Source organism: Danio aesculapii, chromosome 6, assembly GCF_903798145.1.
Source record: "Danio aesculapii chromosome 6, fDanAes4.1, whole genome shotgun sequence".
Taxonomy (NCBI): domain Eukaryota; kingdom Metazoa; phylum Chordata; class Actinopteri; order Cypriniformes; family Danionidae; genus Danio; species Danio aesculapii.
Genome location: NC_079440.1, coordinates 20,540,206 through 20,566,943, shown reverse-complemented (window position 1 = coordinate 20,566,943; position 26,738 = coordinate 20,540,206). Strand labels below are relative to the sequence as shown.

The window sequence follows — 26,738 nt, the reverse complement described above, 5'->3', positions numbered from 1 at the left end:
GTGAAGCTTATTTTAAAGCATTTAAAAAACCAACTGACCCCAAACTTTTGACCGGTAGTGTATATAATAATAATAATAATAATAATAATAAAATATTATTATATTATATTATATTATATTATATTATATTATATTATATTATATTATATTATATTATATTATATTATATTATATTATATTATAGATTAATGGTAGCCTCTGTCTAACAAACAAAGAAAAAATGTGTTTTGGCATGGCAGTCAATTGAAATAATAGCCACTGCCCTACCTTATACAGCACAATCCTCCTTTTAGACCTGCCATTATAAGCATTGATGTGTTTTTGTGTATAGTCCTGTGGTTATGTCATTTTCGATATGCAGCTAGGGGCCAGAAGTTTAAAAATGAGTGGACTAAATAGGGTAGACCTCAGTGCCTACTCTTAAACTAAGTGTAGAATAGCTAGTTTCTTATATTTATGATCTCTGGTAATATAGTAATTTATTCAACAAGTGACATTTTGAGTATCCAATCTTTTTGCAAAAATAAATAAATAAAACTACCTATTTATTTAATGCTGAAAACAAGTTAAACCAGAATAATATATTATTATACCTCTCTCATAATACTGATTTGTCAATTATTATTTATGTCCTTGACCAGCAAATCGGATTAGTTCGCTGGCCAGCAGTTTTGGTTTTGTTTTCAGAGCTGCTGCGAACTCATCAGTGCAAAGTGCGAATTGGACAGTTCCATTTTGTGCGGAGGAGGACTTTAAATTGATTGACAAACTTACAATAATTAAAGTGTTCTGTTAATCATCAACATTAATTTACATTCATATTTTGCCTTACACCCGTTACATGTTTTCAGTGCAGTTTTTTTTCTTTGCTGCTATGTCCGTGGTCTCTGGCCAGGGGGAGGCTAAGCCTTCCCAGCCTTACACACGCTCTGCCTATGCTGGAACAGCTGAGAACAATCATGAGCATGTGATCCTCTCGAAATTAGTTTATAAATAAACTTCACTTCCTACTGCATTTTGCTAACAAGCTCGACAAGACAACAAAAATAAAGAAATAATGAGTGGAGGCAGTGACGAAAGTAAACTAACCTTGAGTTATTATTCAAAGATGATGAAATTATTGACAAAAAGGCAGCACGAATTCTGTTACATGGAAGTGGTTTGGCTGTCTGAAGTGTGACAAGGAGCAGATTAAAAGTATGTCAATGGTTGTGAAAACCAAGTCTGGCAACACAACCAACCTGTTCAATCACCTAATAAAATATCACCCCAAAAAACTATGCTTTGCACATTTAATTTACCCCATAATGCCAGATAGTCTTTTTAAATTGTATTTTACTATTTGCTTTAGTTATAATCTAGGCCAAATGTGTAATTTGTTTTTGCTATTAAACAATATTTAAATTTGTAATTTATTGAACCCCTCTAATGGCTTCTTTTTGGACTTGACAAACCACCTGTAGGATACACTCTCTCATCTTTGTATGCCCCACACTTTTTCTTATCAACACTTCATGTTTTTGAAAACATCTTGCAGTTCTTAGTGTGCTCCACAGGTGAGTGGGCTTGTAGGACACTCTTCTCTTTATATGCTTGGAGGGGGAAAAATTAGACGTAACTTAGACTTGTAATAGCATTTATATACTGCAATTTTCTGATGAGTTGAAGTGCTTCTTTTATCCTCACTTGTAAGTTGCATCTGCTAAATGACAAATGGAAAGGTAAATTATTAGTGTTCAAGAGAAAACTCCCCGAATTCAGTCTGTCAGGTCCACTTCTCCAACAAATGGGGGGTGTATACACAGCAAAGTTTCTAAATGGACCAAAACAGCTAAAACAAGTCACGTGTGAGTAAACTCTCCTCACATTGGTCAGAGTTCCACGGTTATTTTGCAGAGTCCCACTCAGCTGTCATGCGTCTTTATTTTAATTTATGATAATGAGCAATAAGACATTATAAGCGAATAGCTGCGTTTTATTTTTGAATGGTGACACCAACAGACATCCTTACCAGATATAAATCAGACTTTCTTATACATAGACATTGGCTAGAATTATGCATTATAGGGTTTACATTATAGAGAGAAATAACAGATAAACCAGACAGTTCGGTCAATTTCCTAATGGATAAACAGCTATTGTTAATAGTTCAGCATGCTATTACTTATGTATTTGACATGCAACGCACATTAACCCTTACGAATGATGACATCTCGTCCTACTCATAATTCTCTCTTCATATAGTCATACATGCCTATTACATATCCATAATTAACATGTAATATACATGTGATATAGCCTTGTTCGTTAGGTCATTGGATCGTACTGCTTTACAATCGATCCGCTCCAGAGTTGTTTCAATCGAGCCGAGACCAACTCATTCAGGCAATCTCGGACCGATTGTTTTGGCGCGGCTCTAAGCGCGATTACTGCATTCACATTTGGCAAACGCAACAGGCTCCGAAACAAACGTCTAGGTGTGACAGCACCCTTAACTTGATTTGGGATTCTTATTCTATGTTAGGACATCTTACATTGTGTCAAGTTTGACAATCCACTCTCAAGTCTGTTACCAAGCAACCAACACTTTGTGAGATGCTAATGAGTTAAAAAATGGATAAACAAAATCAGCAAAAATAAATAAATAAAAAAGTCCTTTGCACTATAAGCGGTAATGCTCAATGACTGTAATTACTTATGTGTTTTGTCATTGAATGTAGAGTTCAGAGTCCTCTAGAGTCTTTCTACCATGAAACATCTTTGTTCTTCATTTTCAACCATCAATAAATGTAATGCCTATCAGTGTTTTCTCCTGTTATCTCTCGAATAATTTGGAGGTTGGACAGTTGTCGGTTTTGCCTGAAGTAAAGACAGTTTTTAGGATTTTTGTAAGTTAGGTTGTTTCTGTAATACCACCTTCCTATCTTTATTTAAAGGCATAGTCCATCAAAAAAATAAATAAATAAAATAAACATCTGCCATCATTTACCCATCCTTCTCACTCTAAACTTATCTGAGATTCTTTGTTCAGTTGAACACAAAAGAAGATATTTTAGAAAATGCTTATAGCCGGTGTCATTGACTTCCAGAGTAATTTTTTTCCTACTATATGGACATCGGTGGGTTTTAAAACCACTTGAGGGAGAGTAAATGATGAGGTCATTTTCATTTCTGGATGAACTATACCTAGCGATGTCATGGTCACCAGCGATCTAGACCTTGCAGATCACTGGAAAACATGCACCTGGACTACAATTCTGCCACTAAAAAGACAGACAAATCCCATAATTCCCTGCACTCAAACACCTGGCCCAGATTCCACTTTATTGCAAACACACAGCTGAAGCTTGTGAGGACTGATTACCCATACTTTAAACGCAGCACACACACATCTTTGCTCAGTCTTGTAAACTGTAAGTGAGCATTATGAAGAGTTTTCCTTGCTTACCTTTGCTTTGTTTTACTGTTTATGTTGATTTGCCACCTGTCCTGACCATTTGCCTGTACTCTGACCATGCTTTTGGATTATCTGCATGTTCCTGTCTATGCTTGTTTTGACCTTTGCCTGCTTGATGATTTTTAATAAACTGCACTTGGATCCTCACCTCCGTTGTTCTCCAACTCTTTACAGTCGAACTTAGGAAATGCTGTTCTTTAACAGCTTTTGTTTTAAATGTGGTCCAAACTGAAATAACAATTGTTAGCAAACAGATAGGATATGATTTTAACGTTAGGATCTTTCTGTAATACACTCCCAGGATGTCAAACATGCTAATGGCACTCTGAGAAGAGCTACACCAGACAACTAAAAGCTGCAAGCATCTGACTGGACTTCTGGACAAATCTTGATAAGAAGTTGTCAAAGTTAAGAAAGCTAAGAAACCTAGTCAAGATGATGTAGGACATTTACAGAAAATCTGGCAGTAATGATCAAACTATGCCAAAACAAAGAGATCCTTAATATCTTTGATCTATTGTACATCAAATAAAAAATGTTTAAACTATGTTGCATATATTATATTATATTTTTTCATAAAATCCAAATATTAACTTGTCATATATACACTCATCAGCCACTTTATGACATACACCTGTCCAACTGCTCGTTAATGTAAATTTTTAATCAACCAATCACATGGCAGCAACGTGATGCAATTAGGCATGTAGACATGGCCAATAAAATCTGCTGCAGTTCAAATCGAGCATCAGAATGGGGAAGAAAGGTGATTTAAGGGATTTTGAACATGGCATGGTTGATGGCATGGTGCCAGATGGGTTGGTCTGAGTATTTCAGAAACTGCTGATCTACTGGAATTTTCTCTGAATCTATCTCTAGGATTTACGGAGAATGGTCCGGAAAAGAGAAATTATCCAGTGAGCGGCAGTTCTGTGGGCGCAAATGCCTTGTTGATGCCAGAGGTCAGAGGAGAATAACCAGACTGGTTCAAGCTGATAGAAAGTCAATAATAATAATAAAGCACATGATCACAATTAATGTCATGAAGCGCGATTCATTTCAGATTGGTTTCACGTCTTGAACATGACAATGAGTTACTGTACTCAAATGGCCTCCACAGTCACCAGATCTCAATCCAATAGAGCACCTTTGAGATGTGGTGGAACGGGAGATTCGCATTTTGGATGTGCAGCCAACAATGCTATCATGTCAATATGAACCAAAATCTCTAAGGAATATTTCCAGTACCTTGTTGAATCTGTGCCACGAAGGGTTAAGGCAAATAGGGGTCCAATCCGGTACTAGTAAGGTGAACCTAATAGAGTGGCCGGTGAATGTATATAATCTCTCTGTATTTCCATGTATCAGATGTCTATATACTTATAGTAATAATGTTTGTTTATTTAATTCAGCTGTCAAAAATGATGTACTTCACAGGGAATCTTTAGTTTAATTTTTTTACTCTTTTAAAATGTCTTTTCCTAATTTTTCTTTTTGTACAACTCATGTAGTGTGTGTTTATGTTTCTGTGTTTAAGAATAATTCAATCAAATATTTTGCAGGGGACTACTGTATATTTCTATATATCTATATATATTTATACTGATACTGATTAAGGCAAGGGGTGTCACGGTGGAGCAGTGGGTAGCATAATTGCCTCACAGCAAGAAGGTCACGGGTTCGAGCCTCGGCTGGGCCAGTTGGCATTTTTGTGTGGAGTTTGCATGTTCTCCCAGTGATCGCGTGGGTTTCCTCTGGGTCCTCCGGTTTCCCACAAAGTCCAAAGGCGTGCTATGGGTGAATTGGGTAAGCTAAAATTGTCCGTAGTGTTAGTGTTTGCGTGTGTATGGATGTTTACAGCTGGAAGGGCATCCGTTTCGTAAAACGGATGCTGGATAAGTTGGCAGTTCGTTGCGCGGTGGCAACCCTAGTGTAATAAAAGGACTAAGCTGAAAAGAATATGAATGGATGAATGATTAAGGGAATTTTTAGCATCAGTAGCTAACAACTTCACCTGACTCAGGAAGCAATTACATAGAAAAAGATTCCTCGAGGACCACAGGTGTGCAGAAATTAGCTTCAACCTTAATTATACCCACCTGATCAAGCTAATCAAGTCCTTCAGGCTTATTTAAAAACTAAAGTATGTGTGCTGGAACTAAACTCTACAAGACTGAGGCTCTCCATGAGCTGAGTAAAGCAAAGATGTGCAGCAATTGAACATAATTTTAGGAAAAAGCAAAACACTCCCTGTAGTGGTTCCCAAGGAGATTAAAGCGACACAGTCATTAGGAGTACACACAGAGAGGAACTTTACTCAGTAACAGATAGCTCTTATTTGTCTGCCACTGGAAGAAAATCTCATCCCTTACAATGGATTTCAACTGGCAAATTGCAAGCGCAGTGGAGAGAGCGTTTTCAATTCATTCATATGGAAGATTAGCTTCAACACTTAAGCAGTGGATTATGGGATTGATAGCAGCATGGAGAAAGTGTTAAGAGTTGCCGAGAGCATCAGAAATGTTGGCCATTTCTTTAGTATTTCTTGACTTGTCTTCAGTTACACTGGCATGCTTTTGGCAACAGGCCAAAATACATTGCATGCATCAAAATAATCGATTTTTCTTCATTGTAAAGATCGTTCCATGAAGATACTTTGTAAATTACCTTATAAAATACTTATAACTCAGTTTTTGATTAGTAATATGCATGGCTAATCACTTAGTTTGACCAATTAACGGCAATTATCTAAATATATATTTTTTAACCATCAAATTCCAGGTGTTAAAATAGTTGTAAACTGGCCAAAATTGCCTGCATGGTTCAAGTGACCAAATTCCGAATTTTTCTGTCAGTGACACAGATCGGATATGGCCCATACGTGTAAGCAGGAAAAAAATAACATGGAATCCGATTTGCTCAAATCAGATTCAGGCCTGGTCAAATGTAGAAATTGATCCGATATGAATTCGGATCCATGACCGCGTGTCTGCAGTTGTAAGCAGGCAAAATCGATTTTCACCTGTCAATGCGAGTCACCCGTCATTAAAAACCATAGCAAATGACGTCAGACTGACGTTGTCATTTCAGAACAGACTTCAGCAGAGTCGAAAACCTTAAATCTCATACATGAGGTCTAAAAAAGCTTTTATATTGTCATGTAGCACAAGTATTTAATGGCTCGTTTCCACTTACTGGTACGGTACGGTCGGTATGGGTCACCTTTATCAGGCTTGTGTTCCACTAACAAGGGTACCTTTTTGGTGGGCGTGGTGTATGACAGAAAGTTTCAGTTGACATCATTCTCGCTCGAGGAAATGTCTACAATAAAGCTGTATGGTCACTTACATATCATATGAGAAGCACTTCTCACAAAACAGATGCTTCATACACATAAATACTTGTGTAGAAATGTTTATTACTAACTTTTCAATGAACATGAGTTGATTATAACTGCAGATCAATGACAGTGCGAAACAGCCTACTGTAACATCTGTAATTATATTAAATAACTAAATAAATGAACATATATAAACACATACAGCCCCTTACAGTCTCCGATATGTTACCAACTACAGAAGAACTACAAACAGCAGACATTTTGTCCGTATTTAGGTTCAAAACAACACAAAATATAGCCTACAGTCATTGTAAACCTCTCATCTGTGTCTGTAATCTTTAGCAGCACATGTAGCCTCTGTTAGACAGTAATTCCATCATTCTGAGTTCATATTAGTCCAAAAGATGAAGATAATAGTTATACATGGCATTTTGTTCATGTTTGCTGGAAAATAATGTGCTCCTTTTTTCCGGCTTCTCCTTTGTTTCTTCATGCTTCACTCTCGCTTTTGTCAGTGTCTGACAGGATCGGGTTTCAAAAGCACGTCAATAATCAAGCGCAGGTTATTATCATCAGCTCAAGAAGTTTGTTATTTCAGATATAATGTTAGATGTGCGCGAGCGCTAGCTAGAAAGCGAAACTGCTACCGCCTCAGACTGGCTGGTAAAAAACTACGGGGCACAGGGTAAATCTGCTCTTCTTCTTGGCTTTGTGGCTGTTCATCAAGATGACGACAAGGTTTGTTTGAGCCCAGATCAACCATGGCTCGTTATTATATGTATTTATAATTCCACTATAATTTCTCGCTGTGTATTTCAAACATGGTGGGTTTTTTGTTTTCATTCTGGCTTGTTGCGTAAGCGAATGACGTATCTCTGTAAACCAATAGCGTTCAGCTGCGCGTGTGGCTCCGCCTTTTGGTACCCTTTCTCGTGTTTGGTACCCTTTCAAAAGGGTGCCGAAAAGTGGTACGGTACGGTTCGGTTCGGTACGCCTTTTGACAGTGGAAACGGCCATAAAAGCGTACCAAACCGACCGTACCGTACCGTACCACTCAGTGGAAACGGGCCATAAGCATGTTAATGAGAGAGAGAGCGAGAGAGAGAACGAGAGAGCGCAATATTCACCCCGTAACCAATACAGACTATTGTATACATCACGTGCATAATCATGCCATGGACATTGCTTTAAGATGCCCTATAGTTAGAACGGCTTAGATTAAACAAAAATGGCCAAATGAGAACTTTTCTGTCATAACTATATTAACAAACTTGTCAAAAATAAATAAAAAATGAAACCCTGCAAACAGATAAAATACAGGAATGGAGAAAAGAGCGCTCTTTTATTATCAGCTGTCAATCAGCGCCTGCTCTTTTTTTCCAGGTCATTGCGGCTTTGCTGTGTGCTGTGTAAATGCGACTATCGGATATGAGTCACTTTAAAATATGGTGTAAGCGGTCATCAAAAAATTGGATACAGTCACAAAACTGGAATTGACCATCAAGATCTGCAGTGTAAATGCAGCCTAAGTAACTGAATTTGGGGGTGCTGACTGACAATAACTGTATCGATTTGGAAATGTACACAACGCTGACAGCCATCTGGCTAATTTGTGCCGTCTAGATTGTAATTCCATGGTTGAATGGGGAATCACTAGCAGATGGTCATTTTACAGGCTGAAAATTATCCAGAAAAAAGCAAACAGGACGACACTGGCAGTTAACAGCTGGTAGTGGATACAGTATGTGCTAACCCAACAAAGCAGACAAAATAAAACAAAGACCCATAGGAATCTGTAGGAAAACCCATTGTCAAAATTCAGGTGAAAAATACAGACAGAGAGATCCAATGGAGATGACTAATTGCCCACAAAATTAGTAGTCCATGTTGAAAAGCAATAATCCCACATGACCCAATCATTGAAACCCAACAGCGGTTTTAACTCTGGTGCTGGGACCCCACTGCTCTGCGTGACTGAGGGACTAAGATCCACTATACTAATTACCACTAATACCCTGTTTTTTATATTCTAAAAGCATAGTCAACTCATTGTACTTTTTCATTAGTAAATTAGAAATATTCCATGACTTCATCAAGCATTCCCCAGACATTTATTGACACTGGGTCTCTATAGAGGTTCATCGTCTTCTCTGCTGTTTTAATAATACCTCTTTTTGATGACTCATGTTGAAGCATCAGCCAATTTAACAAAATGAGATAAGTCATTATAAATCATTGTGGGTTTGGGAATGAATGCAATTTACAGTAATTTAAGGATGGAACACAAAAACATAACAACACAAGTAATAATGTTTGATAAAACCACTAATAATCTGCGTATGACAATTAATTTAATAGTAATGAGTCAAACTTACAGTCATCATTATACCCTTTATGCTTGGCACTCGAATGTAGGAGAGTTTCTTACAGTAAAATGTTGATCAAGATGGGTTTCTAATCAGTATGGTTTATGTTAAGCTAGTAGTAGACAGACTCTTTCTGGTAGCTTTATTATAACAATAAGCCACCAGTCACCTCAGTTTGTAATCTGAGTATAAAACAAGAATTCCTTCGGCTGGAAGTATGAGGCTGTGAAAGTGGAGAATAGGAAAGCATTGTGGGGATCAGTGGCGTAACTAGGATTGCATAGGCCTTAGCTAACATCAGATATTACATGATGAGTAACTCAATTTTGTTATAAACAATGAATATGTTGTTAACATTAGTCATTTTTGATATACTGCATCATTCAGTTTTAGCGGTGGAATGCCTCATATGATCTAAAATTTAAAAATAAGTTATATAAATATATATTTTTTTAAAGTTAAAGCAGCTAAATGAAACATTTATTAACTAAATCTGTAAATTTGTAATCTGTAACTGGTGTTCCATAAAACACATAAGCACCCACTGCTTACTATTATCCAGGACAAAGCATTCAGAAATTCTCAAGCAGCCAACACATAAAATGTTCATCTTTTTTTTTTATTCAAGCTCGCAGGAGCCATAAAGTGCACAGAGATAGACTTGTGTTCATTATATTTATTACTATAGATTTGTCTACACTGTGCAGTTTGGGTCATTTTGGCAATTTAATTTTGGCCAAAAACAAGAGTAAGTAACTAATGACATACGCCACCTGACAAAAGTCTTGTCGCCTATCCAAGTTTTAGGAACAACAAATAATAACTTTGGTATTAGAAGTGGCTTATCTGAAAAGCAAAGGGCTCTAGATTATGCTTTATTTACCGAAATAAGATATGATCATGCCTTGATTTTTTATTATTTAATTAGGACAGTAAGGTCTGACTTTGCTTAGAGAAAGTCTTTCACTTAACAGAATAATGTAAAGTATAGAATATAAAGTCATAATGCAGTGGAAAAAGAATTAATATTGGTATGACTCCCATGAGCTTGGAGGACGATCCACACATCTCTGCAATGACTCGAATAACTTATTAATAAAGTCATCTGGAAGGGCAAAGAAAGCATCTTGCAGGACTCCCAGAGTTTATCAAAATTCTTTGGATTCATCTTCAATGTCTTCTCCTTCATCATACCCCAGACATGCTCAATAATGTTCATGTCTGGTGACTGGGCTGGTCAATCCTGGAGTGCCTTGACCTTCTTTGCGTTCATGAACTTTCATGTGGAGCCTGAAGTATGAAAAGGAGCGCTTTCCTGCTGAAGAATTTGCCCTCTCCTGTGGTTTGTAATGTAATGGGCAGCACAAATGTCTTGATACCTCAGGCTGTTGATGTTGCCATCCACTCTGCAGATCTCTCATGTGCCCCCATACTGAATGTAACCCCAAACCATGATTTTTCCTTCACCAAACTTGACTGATTTTTTGTGAGAATCTTGGGTCCATGTGGGTTCCAATAGGTTTGCAGTATTTGTGATGATTGCCCTGCTGAAAAATCCAGCCTAAACCAGCCTAGGCTGGTTGGCTGGTTTTAGCTGGTTGACCAGCCTGGTTTTAGAGGGGTTTTGGCCATTTCCAGGCTGGTTTCCAGCCATTTCCAGCCTGGTTTAGCTGGTCAGGCTGGAAAACTGACCAGCTAAAACCAGCCTGACCAGCCTGGTTTACGCTGGACATAGCTGGTTTAGACTGGGCTCCCACCCTGGCTAGGCTGGTCAAGCTGGTTTTAGCTGGTCATCACCCAGCCTGACCAGCTAAGACCAGGCTGGAAATGGCTGGAAACCAGCCTCGAACTGGTCAAAACCCCTCTAAACCATTCTGGTCGACAGCTCAAAACCAGCCAACCAGCCAACAGAAATGCATTTACTGGTTAAAGCTGTTTTTTCAGTGGGGGGGGGGGGGGGGGGGGTGCTGCAGTTTCAACAGATGATTCATCGGAAAAATCTACCTTCTGCCACTTTCCCAAAATGATCAACTAGAAGTCAGTTATTTTTGTTGCTCTTACAACTGGGATTGACTACAAGACTTTTGTCAGACAGTGTACTTTTGATGACAATTACACTAACTATTTATGTAATTAGGATTATGTCATTAGTTTATGCTATAATATTCGACAACAGATTCAGCACAGATTCCACTATAGATTATCAAGTTGTGTATCCTAGCTTTGGGAATTTAGTCAAATTGTGAATGAAATCATGACAGTCCTAGTAGGTAATGCTGGCAACAAGGGCCAGAGTAGTAGTCAATTGCATTTTTCTTTTAGGATTACACTATCAACTGGATACTTTTCCAGGTCTTTGAATAATGCATGTGAACCATAATGCAATGGGAAAGGGCCTATAGTCATCGTTGCCAATAGTTACGCCACTGCAAAGGAAATTACAGTACACACAAAAGGACAAAACAAGGACGTGTAAAACGCTATTTCTTCATCTTGGATTGAACCAGATCAGAAAGATTCCAAACATGAAGCTTTTGGCAATATCGGATTAAATCCACATGCTATGATTGCATGCAAGTATTTGAGGGAGTGGATCAGTTGGTCAGAAAAAGTTTAATTAACTAAACTTAAGCTTACTCCATCAACTCGAAGAGAAGACACTACGCGTAGACTCTGCTGGAAAGGAAAACTGCTGTTAATCATTAATACCACAGTAATGCTAATATTTCGTCGTATACATGAAATAAAACAATATAAATATTGTGTGGGAATGAGTGAGTGTGCTGAATGCCTCTTTGTCCAAATTTATTGTACAGAAATACTCAGTCTCAACTACCATGAATAAAGGTTACTCATTAACATCAATCTTATTGATAGGTTTTGTAATGTAATATAAAAGGTCTTGCACATGGTCATCTTAAAAGTCATTATATTCATTTTATACAGATAGCAGGGCAGATATTTAACACATGCACTTTTCATGCAGATTTTGACCTGCAATGAACAATAAAGTGTTGCTATGCTCAACGTTCAATGTATTTAATAGTAAATAATGTCTGCAAATGAGGATTTCATAAGGAAGCTAATATTGCTAATAAAAGCTAATCATGACAACAGGGAGTACATCACAGAAGCCGGGAAAGAACTACAAAACTAATTTGTACCACAACAACTTCACAGAACCACACAAGCACAAAACTCACAGCAGCCGAACAACTTACCCTGGATACTGCCCAATCTGTGAAGACAGAATAGAAGTGATTGTTTAGTAAATGTGTGTGTGTGTGTGGGTTTGTGTGGTTTATTATAGCATTCCAAACCTAAACAGCTTGATCGTTTATATAGTCCTTAACTTAGGTGCATTCTAAACCACATAATGTGCAGTATGTAACACGTTTGAATTTTACAGCAATTAAAAAACTATGTTTCGTTATAAGAATATGACTAGGATGAATGAGGGTTGTACATTAAAGGTTTTTTAGCACTTTTAGATTCCCTTATGCATGATGTTACTGTTTGATCATGAAAAAAAGATCAGAAAATTACAGGCACAAAATAAAGACAGTTATTGTCCATTTCAGTAAGCAACGTTTGATGTATGATTGAGATTGACATATGCACAATTTGTATCTGTTATATGTGATTTTTGTTTGTTTATACTTTGAAATAACATGTGTGTATTTGATGGTTGATGCTAAGGACAATTATTTAGGACATTTTTTGCTATATTTATTTAAAAAAATATGGGTTTACAGTTTTACTAGCATTGTGCAGTACCAAAGCCACAAGTTTGACACAAAATGCATTTTATTTCTTTCACACAAAATGTGTGCAATTAACACATTTAAAAAAAAAAATCTCAACATTTATGTCATCATTTTCGGCATATTTTTTACATGCTAACAAACTCTTTCAAAACGGTTAACAACAGTTTCCAAACACACTGCTGCTACATTCTATGCATTTACGCTGTATTTATATTGAAATATAGAAAATCTTACGAAGAAAAGTCACAATTTCGGCTGACATTTAACCTTACTCTTACTTTTTTTTGTATAAATGATAGTTTGGACCTGATTTTGAACTCTGGATCAAAAGAATACAGGTTGGTAGAAAAAAGAGTGATATGTCCATATTTTCACATATACCAACCAGCTAAAACACAACATCATACAACATTAATATTGGGTTAGATTTAATTCACCAGGATCTAAGAACAATGTTATTTTGACGTCCAATAAGACTTGAAATGACTTGTATATTTTGTTGATTTTAGGTTGTGTTGGAAAGTGACCAAAATCCAACGTCAGCCAACATCCTTAACCCAATATCATATTGATGTCAAATACTGATATTTATTCGTCAGGTATGGCAACCAAAATCCAAAGTCTGATAGACATCATATTGGAAATTTCCACAAAAAAGTCAAGCTGTAACATCATTAGATGCTAAGTTTTGGTTGACTTAGGTTGTATTGGAAAGTAACCAAATGCAACGTCTGTCCAATGTTGGACACTGATGTCGACCCGATTTTCAGTTCCAAACAAAACGCAACGTCCCACAACGTTGGGGTACAATGCTAATCGACGAACGTTTTGAAATGTTTAATGAAGTGATGAGAAAAACATCTTCACATGTTCTGTAAAGTTAAACAAATTGCAAACATTCCATAGCACAATCCAGACAATGCAAGTAAAATTGCATACTGATATACATAAATTATTTAAACTTCCACAATAACATTGTTAATTTCTGTAATGCTCCCTGTTGTTTGAAAATGTAGCTTTAGTATGCACAGTTGCACTTGTTAGCGGTGGAAAAAAGTCAACTGACAAGGCTTTAAAACGTAGGCAGATGATTTGTTGATCCTGGATTTCTTCGGGAAACGAGGAAGGGAGGTTTTTGCTCTATCAAAAATGGGCATTTAGAATTTAGTATACATAATTCATGGGTATTAGCTGAGTAGATATACATTGTACTCCTTACAGATGACCAAATTCTATGACCAAAATTTGTAGTCAGTAATATAATCTCTTAGATTACTAATTTATGGTAATGGAATCTTACAACTTTTGGATTTCATTTAGATTACTTCTGTGCTAACACTTATTTATGGTCACATATTGAAGCATGATAATCTGTAAGCTGCATTATTATATATAATATATATATATATATATATATTCAAAACTATTGTATTTTTTTGTGTTGTACTGTGATTTACCATCAACAAGAGTCATGCTTTGGACAAAATTACAAAAGTAAAAAAGCAAAAAAAAAAAGAGCCGCAATGTATGAACAGTTAATACTTCAAAATACTAACGTTAATATACCTTGCTGATAGTGTTTGCTGATAATAACCCTAATGATTAAAACAAAATCACATCTTGATTACTTGAAATTAAGTAAATTTAGAAAACAGCAAGATTACAACCAATACAAAAAAACCATGAAATTCACAGCAATATCACTGCTACTTTTAAATATTTCATCTAAAAAAACACTAGAAGTGCATATTAAGGTATCAATGCCTTACGCTCCAAAAATAATGTTTGCTGTTTGTTCAAACTACTTATTTAAATTAGCTGAAACAACATAATTCTTGAGTGTTTTTGCAACAACTGAATTGTTTTATGTAACTTAAATTTACAAAAACTAATAAGTTAACTTAATTATTTAATGTTATCTGAACACAAATTTATTGTGTGGAACCCAGTATTTATTACTGTGTACAATCCAGATTACATTTGAGCCATTACCAAACTCTGTCCTAGTGGTTTATACTAGGCAAACAACAAGATTTGGCCTCTGAGACCCATTTACAAATAATTCTCATATCCTCCTCATACCATTCAAGCAACACGACTCCTATGTGCCTATTCTACATTTTCATCCCTCATTAATGATCTGCTCTCCACTGTGAAAGCACAGAATTAAACCAAATAGATCCCTCTTGTTCCTGTATACATCCTACTTCAACTGACATATGCTACTTGCAATGAATGTCAGTAACTAATCGGACATATAATGTCAATCCAATCTCATTTATACTAGCCTTATTGTTAATGGGAAGGTTTTGTGTCCTGCACCAGGCAGATGTCTTGCTCTGACTAGCATGATATTAAAGGCATGTATACAGTGCTCAGAATAATTGAGTACACCCCATTTTATAAATTAATATTTGTATCCATTTCTCAGTGAATATTGTATATGTATTTTGGTCCATTTAAACAAATTAGATTTATTAAAGAGATATATTTATTAAAATGATATTTTAATCACTGAACATATTTAAAAATAGAAAGATATACATAAATTCAAGCAAAATACTGCAAAAAAAATTATTTTACAAAATTTTTACTTTTTTTGTTTCTTTTGATTTTTCCTCTTTTTAAATTTGTATTTAATATTTTTCTGTAACATATAAATTTGTGTGTACTAATTTTTTGGACCGTTATTTTGTTAGATAAGCTCCAGATTTGGCTTCAGTACTGACTAATCTTATGTATGCACAAATGTAATATTGTATAGCTTCCTATTAAAAATATGAATTTAAAAGAGATTTGTGAGGGGTGTACTTATATATCCTGAGCACTGTACATTAGTCATGTCCAACAAAATGCATTTACTGGAAAATGTCCAAGAATGAATCTTTATTTTTATTTTTTGGGGGTTCAAATAAGATGGTAGAGTAGGCAAGATTGGATTTAAGGCTGAAAAAACACAAGAGAAAGGTGGGGGAGGTTTGGTAACCTCCCTCTGGGTTATTATTGATTTCCAGCACCTATGGCCCAGATATGACAGATGCTGTGAATACACCCTTTTCTTCTTTCTGTCGTCATTGCTCATGTACCCACATTCCTTGTTAATTAGTAGAGAACAAGGGTGACGGAGAACATGTGTGTGCCATGACAGCTGTGGAGTACGAAGTTGCTGGGGAGAGAGCAGTGCATCCTCTTATCTTGCTGGAATCTGACACGTAACCATGACAACTCCCCCAGTTGACTTGGAATGCTATGAAAGAAATTGTGCATGTTTTTCCTCAGAATTTCTTATTTTCTTGCCAATTATTGATTGTTGTAAAATCATGAGCAAGATAAGGAATACACAATATGAAGTCTCTAGTCCCTGAAGATATCAAATATTCATTAACCTACTGGAGGTTTGAAGACTTTGAAGAAATGCTGCCAAAATGAGAAGGTTTCATTAGGTTTATCTCCATAAATATGTGTCAGCAAAACAGTCATCCAGAAAATCTATTCTACCCTTCCTGCACTACAGAATGTATAAATATGAAGTCAGTAACTTTCCTCTTCTCTTGGTTGGTTGAGTTAAGTTATGTTTCAGTTTCACAGTTACTCCGCTTGTCTCATCCATTTCTCACTCACGTTGGATTTTGGGGTTTCCATCATGTGTCTTCATAATGTCATTTAGAAGGTGTAAAAACTGAATATGTAACCTGAACAAGTGGATGCTTTTCCATATGAAATCTCATGGATTTCATTCAGCTGTCCCCCACACTTTTAAAATGTTCGCTACGTCCATGTGTGTAAATATTGGCAGCAGTCACTCAAGCTTACTGACGTATATCATTTCCCAATAAAACCCCCCCAAATAAAACAAGATGATGCCTCCTTCAAGCTATCACAACATAAAAACAAATCTACAGCAACAGCACAACTTTTTGTTATATTAAAGGTGCAGAATGAAAGTTTGACCCCCTTAGTGGTTGAACTAGGTATTGCATTCCAGGATCAAAACAAACGCAAACACAGGTTGCCAGATTGAGGACCAACAGAGTGTACCATCAAGCCTTAACGCTGATTTCAGGCTAATTTAAATCGTGTTCGATATAAAAGCAACAGCACATGATAGAAGGAAAATGTTCATATTAAAAGGAGTTTTTGTTCTAACCAACACCTGTAATTTATATTTAGAAACGGCTTCTATTTATTGTAGCTGAACAACAGAAAACTGACAATGATCATTTTACATGACACTTATTGCCATACTACTGAAAGCAACAGTAGATAGTTCACCTCAGATCTTAAAAAAATAATAAACTATTTGAAACTGAACTTTAGAATCATACAAGCCAACACATATCAGTGATTCAGCATGTACATTTAATAACGTTAAAGAGGTTTAATATGTATTAATTAAATTACAAACCTTACCATTTCATGAGTGAGTGCATATTCTGTGCTTTTGAATGGCTGTATTTATAATACTTTTTGTAATGTACTTGTTGTAAATATTTGTAACTTCTGTCATGTTTCGTCTGGTGCAAACAGCCAAATTACTTATCACTGCAAATCTCATTACGTAGCATGTTGTTAGGACAGGGGGTTACAATGTATGTTTAATGTTTACGCTCGTAATATTTATATTATTTGCTAATTAATAACTACCTCATGTGGAACTCTGAATCTGCATCTCATTTCAGAGTCTGCTACTGTCCATTTTGGTCACCGATACATGCTCGGAGAGCCTTCATAACTGAACGAATCAAATATGCGGTTTTCCATCAAGGCAACCCGGGGTGCAGAAATATAATTGGCTAAACACATTGGGCAAATTAAAAGAACCAAAACAAAGCGTTCCTGCACGTAACTGACATTTTCAAAGCAGAATATCTGACTTCAGCATTGTTTTTCAGATAAATAAGAATGTTCACTTGCCATGCTTCGTAAATATCTGCCAACATATTATATTATTTTCATGCTTTATAAGAGTCAAAAACTTGCATACAGCACCTTTAAATACTACCCATTGCTGATTAATCATGAATGATGTTAGCTTCATTTTTAAACCTTACCTTTATTTTCAGCCTTAATTTCATCGTGCATAAAGTCGTTCTGGCGATTTCCGAGGACAAAAGCAAGAAAGGACAGGATGAGAGCGTCTAGGATGCCGATGATGGCCAGTATATAAGCCCAGCGAACAGAACAGTTTCCCAGCGTGTACTTTCCTGTCTCCTCTCCGCACATATCCCGGATGACCTCTGCATCCCAGCCATCTGGGAAAATCAAACAGCCCAGCACCAGGCACACAGCTGACAAAAGAGAGAAAGGTAGGAAAACTGAGACCAAGGATAGTAGCACTAAAAATAAGTAATAAAGTAAGATAACAAAATACTTTATAAAAAGAGAATTGCAGAAGTGAAAATTTGAAAAAAATCAACTAAATAACAAATGTAATTTTTTGTACAGTTCTGTGCATAAACATTTTTGGAAAACTGATATTTCTTACAAATGACTTGTAAAAATTAATATTGTTAAAGCAAGCTAAATTCATTTTAAATAACAAATAACAAACAAACACAATTAAATAACAAACAAGCACCTGCTAATTTATTCACTCACTAATTTGTCAAGGACCGCCACAGCAAAATAAACCACCCATTACTCTGGCACATGTTGTATGCGATGAATGCCCTTTAAGCCACCAATCCAGTGCTGGAAAACAGCCATACACTCTCTCATTCCCACACACATTCATTCACTACATTCCAATTTAGTTGAACTAATTCACCTATACCGCATGTCTTTGTGGGAAACCTGAGCACCTGGTGGAAACTTACGCAACACCATTTCAAAATAAAGTTCCCATGTGCATAGTAAGTTTAAAGCGGACTGAGGTGCACATATTAATGATCACTTGTGCAAGACATCAGTCTGTGTTTTTGGTTTCTGATGAATTTGGCTTCAGCTGCTCTTCAGGTCCGGATGACATAGAAAGTGACCCTAAAGTATTTGCAAATCTTGAGGGTGTGCTCATGCGCAACACAACAGTCTGTATCGTGTTCTGATTAGCCTGTTGTTCACAGAGGTTTTACACTCTTTTAGCTTTAGCATCTTTATATTGTCTTCCTTCTGATCCCAACATTTAGGAAAGAGTGAATGAAAACCTTTGTTATAACAGATTTGTTTATAAACAAGAAACAATTTAATGCTGATCTTTAGAAAAACTGATGAAATATTTGCATTAGCGAACTGTGAAACCAGTGTATATATTACAGTGGCCAGGGAGGTGAACAAGGAACAGAACTTCTGAACATCATTTGTATCACAGTTACAATAGGTAGTCTAGCGAAAACCAAACATTGCATTTGAGAATGCCATCATGGCTTGTGATGGTTAAAACTGATTCATGTCAAAGCCAAACCTGCCAATCATAATGCCAAATGTAATTTCAAATTTATTTGTAAAAAAATAACCATTCAAGCAACTAGGGGTGGCAAATGGTTGTGGTTCAAGCCTTGGCTGGGTCAGCCGTGTTCGCATGGTTTCCTCTGGGTGCTCTGATTTCCCCCACAGTCCAAAGACATGAGGTACAGGTGAATTGAACAAGCTAAATTGACCGTAGTGTATGTGTGTGAATGAGAGTGTATGGGTGTTTCCCATGATGGGTTGCAGCTGGAAGGGCATCCGCTGCATAAAACATATGCTGGATAAGTTGTCGGTTCATTTAGCTGTGGCGACCCCTGATTAATAAAGCAACTAAGCCAAAAAGAAAATAAATGGATGAATTCAAGCAACTGATCAGTCCAGTTTATTTGTTTTATTGTAATTGTATGTTTAATATACATTATATTGACTTTCATATATTTGTATGAGAGCAGTGCAAACAAGTTATAAATATCTGATGGCGTGTATGTGCACTTGAACACCAGACAGAGTGGTGCCATCAATCCATAGCTACTCTACAAGAGGAAAAGAGTGTCAGATTTCATGTCTGCAATATTCCTGTAATATTCTAATCCTGAACTCACAAAACTTCACAGGCACATTCGCAATCCCCTTTTCATTAATAATATGAACATGTTTACATTGTGTGAAGTGGCCACTAGTTTTTAAATCTTATCATAGAGCATGTCAGACTTCACTGAAAATAATGTAGCGCATGATGGGTTTAGTTTTTTAACCCTGACACTATTTTTGATATTTGTGCCAAACTTTTATACCGACCATTACACTTGCTGTGTAGACAAACACACTTTGACTTATTAACTTTTAGAAATATTTTCAACATCCAATTTTGTAAAAAAAATTTGTCCAAGTTAAATATCTTCTGGGGTTGGTCCACACATCAATGAATGGTCGATCTTACTTGTCAATCTCATTTCTATATTCAGATCCAGCTGTAACCTGCAACATTTTTTTCTGAAGGAAGGGATTCTGATGCACAATTCATAAAATATACAGAGCCCAGCAAGCAGATGTTGCCTGTCTATGCAAACTTATCCTAGCCAAAACAACAGAGAAATAAGTAGTGCAGGTGGGCAGAGAGACTATTTGTAGGAGTGATGGAAGGGAGATGGATCCCTGTTTCATGGCAGAAAAGCTCATTATGGGAGCTTGAGGGACTGGAAATTTAGGTGGAGCTAATAAAATTTAGAAACAAGAATGAGTCCAGGCTAAGCAAAGAAATGAAATAAAGGAGGACCATGGAAGAATTGGAGGACCATAGTTTCAAGGTGAATATAAGGGACAGGAGGGCCAGGGTGGGAACCAGAAGCCATAGATCTGAAAATGACAAGGTCAATCCTGAGGATGACTTCAGATCCCAACCCCTGTTCCTTGAGGTTCACCATTTGCTACACATTATCAAACACTCTTAGTCCAACACACGTGATTTCACTTGGCATCTCATTATTAGAGACTACAAGGCTTTAATCTGTGCATTCACATTATGGAAACATACAAAATCTGCACTGTTGGTTGTACTGTCAGGAACAGGGTAAGGAAACGCTGACCCTAAGTCATCCAATAAGCACACTGGTGGAGCCAGAAGAGTAGAAAGCATGGTCCTCGGTGAAGCCAGGGAGCTTTTAAAGACAAGGCTGCATGCACTGCTTTTTTGATGTTGGAGATTACATGCAACAATATGGAGCCAACAATATGCCAAAACAATCTGAATTTGAAATATCGACTACTGTAATTTAAGGAGAGATGCATTTCGAGTATCAAAAGCGAGTGTTCATTTTCGTTGCAGGAGTTTCTGTGCAGCTAAAATTTGCTATTGGCCTCAAGTGTTCAACACAAACATGATTCATTTATTTTGTGAGTATAAACTGGTCTTTAAAACTGCGTAGTAAACAGCTTACAAACACTGTAAAATAACTTAAAAATTTACAAAAGGTGCAACAATATTACTAAATATGCTACAAAACATGACTAAAAATGCAACAACAAATTTGCATTTTTTTTTTCAAAGCATAAAGTAATTCATACTTTATCATTTAATTACATTACTTGAGTAGCCTATATTTAATTTTTTTTTTTTTTTAATTTTGAGTAATTAAAAATTTGCCCCTCAATTAATTTGTGTTTGTGAGCCAATCATTGGCCACTGTAGCCCAGGGGTTCCCAAACTATTTAGCCTGCGACCCCCAAAATAACAGCAGCAGTGACTTGCAACCCCCAATATCCTCTGAGGTGGTTATAAATATACAAACAAATTCTATTCTTTGTTTAATTCTGGAGAACAGCACTCGCAGATCCTCCTCCCTGTTCAGTTGTGCCTGTATTTGATTTTATTGTATGCGAGTGCCATAAAGGTATCAAAAAGTTTATCCTGGTGTCAAATATCTGCATCTGACCCTATTGATTTTGTTAATCTAACAAAATGAGACTCCAGGGGTCACAATCCAATGGGGAAAAATTTGCATTATTTTATAACTATTAAATACTACTTTTATTGTTCTGTAGCATATGGACAAATATGCTCATTCTAGTAGTTTTCATAAAATGAATTTGATTTTTGGAAATCACCAAGCGACCCCTTAGGGGTCCCAACCCCCACTTTGGGAACCACTGCTGTAGCCCACAATAAGGACTGGCTTTAAAAAAAAGAAGAAAAAGTCTGCCAGCACTTTACACCAGTTCCAAGAAGATACGTCAAAATGGCAATGTATGGCTAAATAGGCCTTTCAAATCTCCTTGTTGAACTTGCTGTAGTTAGAAACATAGGTCCTGGCTGTGTCCTATTCCCAGGTATCCCCCCTATGCCCTATTCATTAGAACGTTCTAAAATTTAAACTTCAAATTATTTTTTAAAAAGCATTAACGTCATCACTATTAAGTGAAATTTGCTTTCAAAGTATTTTTAAAGTTCAGTTTTAGCAATCTTTATGTTTACAATTGCACTCCCTTCGCAGTGCACTTTGAAAGCATTGATTGTCATTTTGAACACAGCCGGTTGGCTCATGACGAAAGCTATAGATGACCTAACATTTAAAAGTGGAATTTACGTTACGTCTTCAAAGCTTGTGAAAAACAAAAACAGCATACGTTAATGCTTTTAATTTATAGTAGGTTATTATTAAGTATGTGTACTGTATATGACATGACTTTTTCAAAAAAAACAAAAAAAACAATATCCTACTTAATAAATAATAATAACATTAATTATCATCATCATCATCATTATTAATATTATTAATATTATTATTAAAGTAGGATTTTCGTCATTTTTCCATTAAATAATGCATGTAATTTTTCATTTCTTAATAAATAGCTTCATTTTTTGTTATTTATATAATTTATATATGATACTGTATTAGAATACATGTTAGCTTTTGTAAGTGATTTTATGTTTTAGAATAGAATATGTAATGTTCTCAATAATATTTGTAAAGGAAACATAGCCCTATATGTTCTATTTACATAAATTTCAATTAATATGGAAACGAGTGCATGTTTTTATCAAAACTAATATTGGATTTTTTTTTTTTAATGCGTGTGCGTGTAAATCAATATAATTTGCACAAAGAAATTATGGGGTTCTTCTCTAAAGAAGTTGTTACCACCCCGTTTAGAGCATCATTATGGGCGTTTTACAACAAATGTTGTTCAAACAACGGATCTGTGACAGAGAAACTACGGGTTTTGGAAAACACTCATCACTACATAGTTCTTTTCCCAAGTGATGCATTGTACTATGATAGTTCAGCTGCAAGTTACATCGTTGTTTGGAAAACGCACCCGTGGAAACTCTCATTACCGGCCTGCAAGAAACCTACATGTACTTGAAAGAATTACACATGATGGTTACTCATACTTAAATAAATATTAAACAGCATATTCTATCGTACTGTATATGTATTTTGTTAAAACACATAATGCATTGGAAGTACAACAACAGATATATGCAGATATTATAATAAGTTTAAAGCTGTTTGTTTTTAAAGATATTAATACCTTCAAATAGAAAGGAGGTTAAGTGAAAACTCAGAGTATTTTAACCCTGAAATGAGAGAAACTCTGCGTTTTCTGTTTCAAAAGGGCAGGTTTGTTAAACTCGAGAAAGCAGGGTAAGTCAAGCCTGTTTCTGAAAGAGTGGTAAATTTAACTCAGAGTCAGTTGCTATGGTAGCTTACTCTGTGAACCTAACCTGGTCAGGAGCAGGTTTTATTCTTTTAACTTGGAGTTTCTGTTGGTCTCCTCCCTTTTTTTAAAGACGAAGCGGTATTTCTCGCCTTATAGCCTTACATTTCCACCAACCTATTTTAATGCTCATTTTGGGGATACGCATAAAAACGATTGATGAAAATCCCAGGATGCACATAACTTTTGAAAATACGCACAAAAAACACTTGCCTAACTGAGTAGGATAAACTTTTATTCAATATAAGAGGTGCACATAAACAATTTACTGAACAAATTCCAGTTTGTGCATTAAAAAAGGTTTGTTATAAGAGATCATATGATGATGAAAATATGTGTAAAGTGTGAATTGACAAACCAGCAGGCACATCTAAAATGTTGTTTTGGTCATTCATTCTAAAACGCCTTAACAGTTTCAGTGTAATGTTATTATATTATTAATGACCTCCAGAGCACCTGGAGCTTGTCAAGACCGTCTGTTCTCCCGTCTCATGTCTTTAAACGCCCCCATGCGTTCATTGTGTCAACATTTATTAAATAAAGAAAAGATTAACGTAGCCTCTTCTACCGCAGTAAATTCTGTTTTTACTGTTGATATTTGGCGTCCGTTTAATCAGGAAGTGTTGATTTTGTTCTCTTGACTCGTTTGGATGGTTGCACATGAATTTAATTTAATATTTTTGGATGGGAAACATAGCTATTGCTTACATTTCAGTCCACACAAAAACAAAGTCATGTCGAGAATGGCTTGTCCTTTTTCAATAAATAATTAGCTTAAATTCACTGTCCTTTGACAGGGACATGTACTGTTTACTAGATTATATTGGGATTATTATTCTTTGTAAAAAACTATTGTTTAGTTCTGCTTACATTACATCACTTGATCAATAAAAAAGGGCAGACACACAAGTGCACTTTTAAATCTATTAAAACAGATCAACATGTATAAAATTAGGAACGCATCTAAAAATGTTATAAACGTCACACATTACATTAATTATTTTATTATACTTAAATATTTAATTACTTTAAATGTAAAATTTGCATTAACTTGAGCAGCTGTTTTCTGTGGTGTTGCTTTTTAAAATATATGGTCATATTTGCTATAACTTTACATGAGCACATCAAGTTCAGCTGGTGAAAGAAATGGTGATCTCATAGTCATGCACCCGTAATATCTGCACTCCATTGATAATGCCTTTTTATAGTCGCGGTGTGCGTGCTTAACTCTGAGTTGCTCTACTCAAAGTTGATTGACCTAACTCAGATCAGCTGTTCTGAAACCGAAAACTCTGAATTTTTTAATCTCTCTGTAAATCAACAGTGCCCCTTGTATTTTGTTTATTGTTTTGTATTTCATTATTTGAATGTGTATTGGTTTCTGTTGTAAATTTCCTTGTTTCCAGTTGGCTTGAGTCAGAGGTCACATGATCTTTCATGATAAAATTTAACCTGTGAGAGTTGTATGGACAGCAAAGTGAGATCTTAACGTAGGCACCTGTTAAATGCTCCTGCTTATTCTACAGCTGGTTATCAGGCCAACATGGTACACTACACATTGTTGTATATTATTTGTTTATTTCGATGTCCTTTTGATTTGTGTTTGTGTAAAGCATTCGGTTTGTTTGTTTCTTTACTTTTTTATTTTTCATAGTGTTTATTAAATGAAACGCATGAACATGAGTATTTGGAAGCGTGGACTGTTTTAATAACCGGCGGGTAGCTACAGAAATGATTTTGTATTTAAAAAGTGATTTTAACAATCAAATCTCTTTTTCACCACAATGGTAAAATGTAGCAAAAAATGTGAAATATATAAATCACATCAGAAACCACACTGAAAAACAGCAACAACAACCAACAAACAACAGTCTCTGGATGCTGTATGACCTAACAGTGCTCTTGCTCCAGTTCATGACACCTTCAATTCTACTGGAGAATTTATAAATACAGAGCATAACTTACAGATATTTAAACAGTGGCAAGTTTAATAGTTATAGGTGCCCTATAAAAAATTGGGTATACCTTGGAATAATCAATAATAATAAGTGTTCAGTACATAGAAATAGCCTTACACACCATTGTTTCCTCGTTCTCATGTAAATCTGTTGCATTGCTCGAGGGGCTATTCAAGTGCATGCCCTCATGATTTGCATGTACATTATGTACTCATGTTTTACATCATCCAAAACTGACGAGCAGCTGCGTCATAAAGAGAACAGCAGCCAAAACACAGACTGATTTGTTGAAGACAGGCTTCTAAAAATGCACACCCCAGGCTGTGATTTGAGTAGGGCTGGGTATCGTTCCAAAATTTTCTATACCGATACCGATAACGATACCCTGAATTCGATACCGGTTCCGAACGATACTTTTTTCAATACTTTTATTTTCAGGATGTTCGTGACACTTTTCACAGCAGGCTTATCTCTAAGACCAATAACAAAGGAACAAAAGCACAAAATTAACTAAGTGTAGTTAACACAATATATTAGTGCAAACAGTTTTAATAAAGTTCAAGCAGTTTTAAGTCAATCAATTTTAAGTATTTGTGAGGCTTACTGCTGCTTGAAGGTTTAGTTCACCCCAAAAATTTAAATTCTGTCATTAATTATCTACAAATGAAGATATTTCGGATTTAATCTAAGAGCTTTCTGATCCTCCCATGGATAAATCATTGAATAAAGTTATTTTTGTTTACTTTGCGCACAGAAGTATTCTTGCAGCTTCATTTAAATATGATTAAACCACTTAAATCACATGGACTTATTTTGACTATGTTTTTGGTTCCTTTCAAGGCATTGAAAAATACATATCCAGTAAATCTAATCTTTCTCCACAGTAGAAAAAGGCAGCAAACCTTTAACAATAAACCTTTAACATTTGTAACGGCCCTGTGGCATTCATCTTTCCTTTCTTTGTTCATTTTTACTTTTTCTGCCAGTGTAAATGGATTATCACTTGATGGTCTCCTAATTCCAGGGTCAGAAGGAGCAGAGACTATAACATTAATGTGAAGAAAACATGAAAGCTAAACTGTTAATGCAGCCAAGGATAAGGACATTTATACAAGATAAGTTTAATGTGAGGTAAACTTCATCATTTACTGTTAACCTTTAAACATTTTAGTATCAACTTAGCCAGGTATTTAAAGCCATTGAAACAGTACATAACGTTACACAGCT

At 35.9% G+C, this 26,738-nt stretch overlaps 1 protein-coding gene across 2 annotated transcripts in view; it reads right to left on the bottom strand.

Annotated features, from left to right (window-relative positions):
• lhfpl4a (LHFPL tetraspan subfamily member 4a) overlaps nt 1–26,738 on the bottom strand; it is a 38,180-nt gene that overhangs the window by 3,854 nt on the left and 7,588 nt on the right. The window contains exon 2 of one of the 2 annotated variants that reach the window (XM_056459025.1): nt 17,982–18,218. In XM_056459025.1, coding sequence (XP_056315000.1) covers nt 17,982–18,218 — 237 coding nt within the window. Of the gene's footprint in view, nt 1–17,970; nt 18,219–26,738 lie in introns of those variants that run through there. The other variant, XM_056459024.1, reaches the window with a different exon arrangement.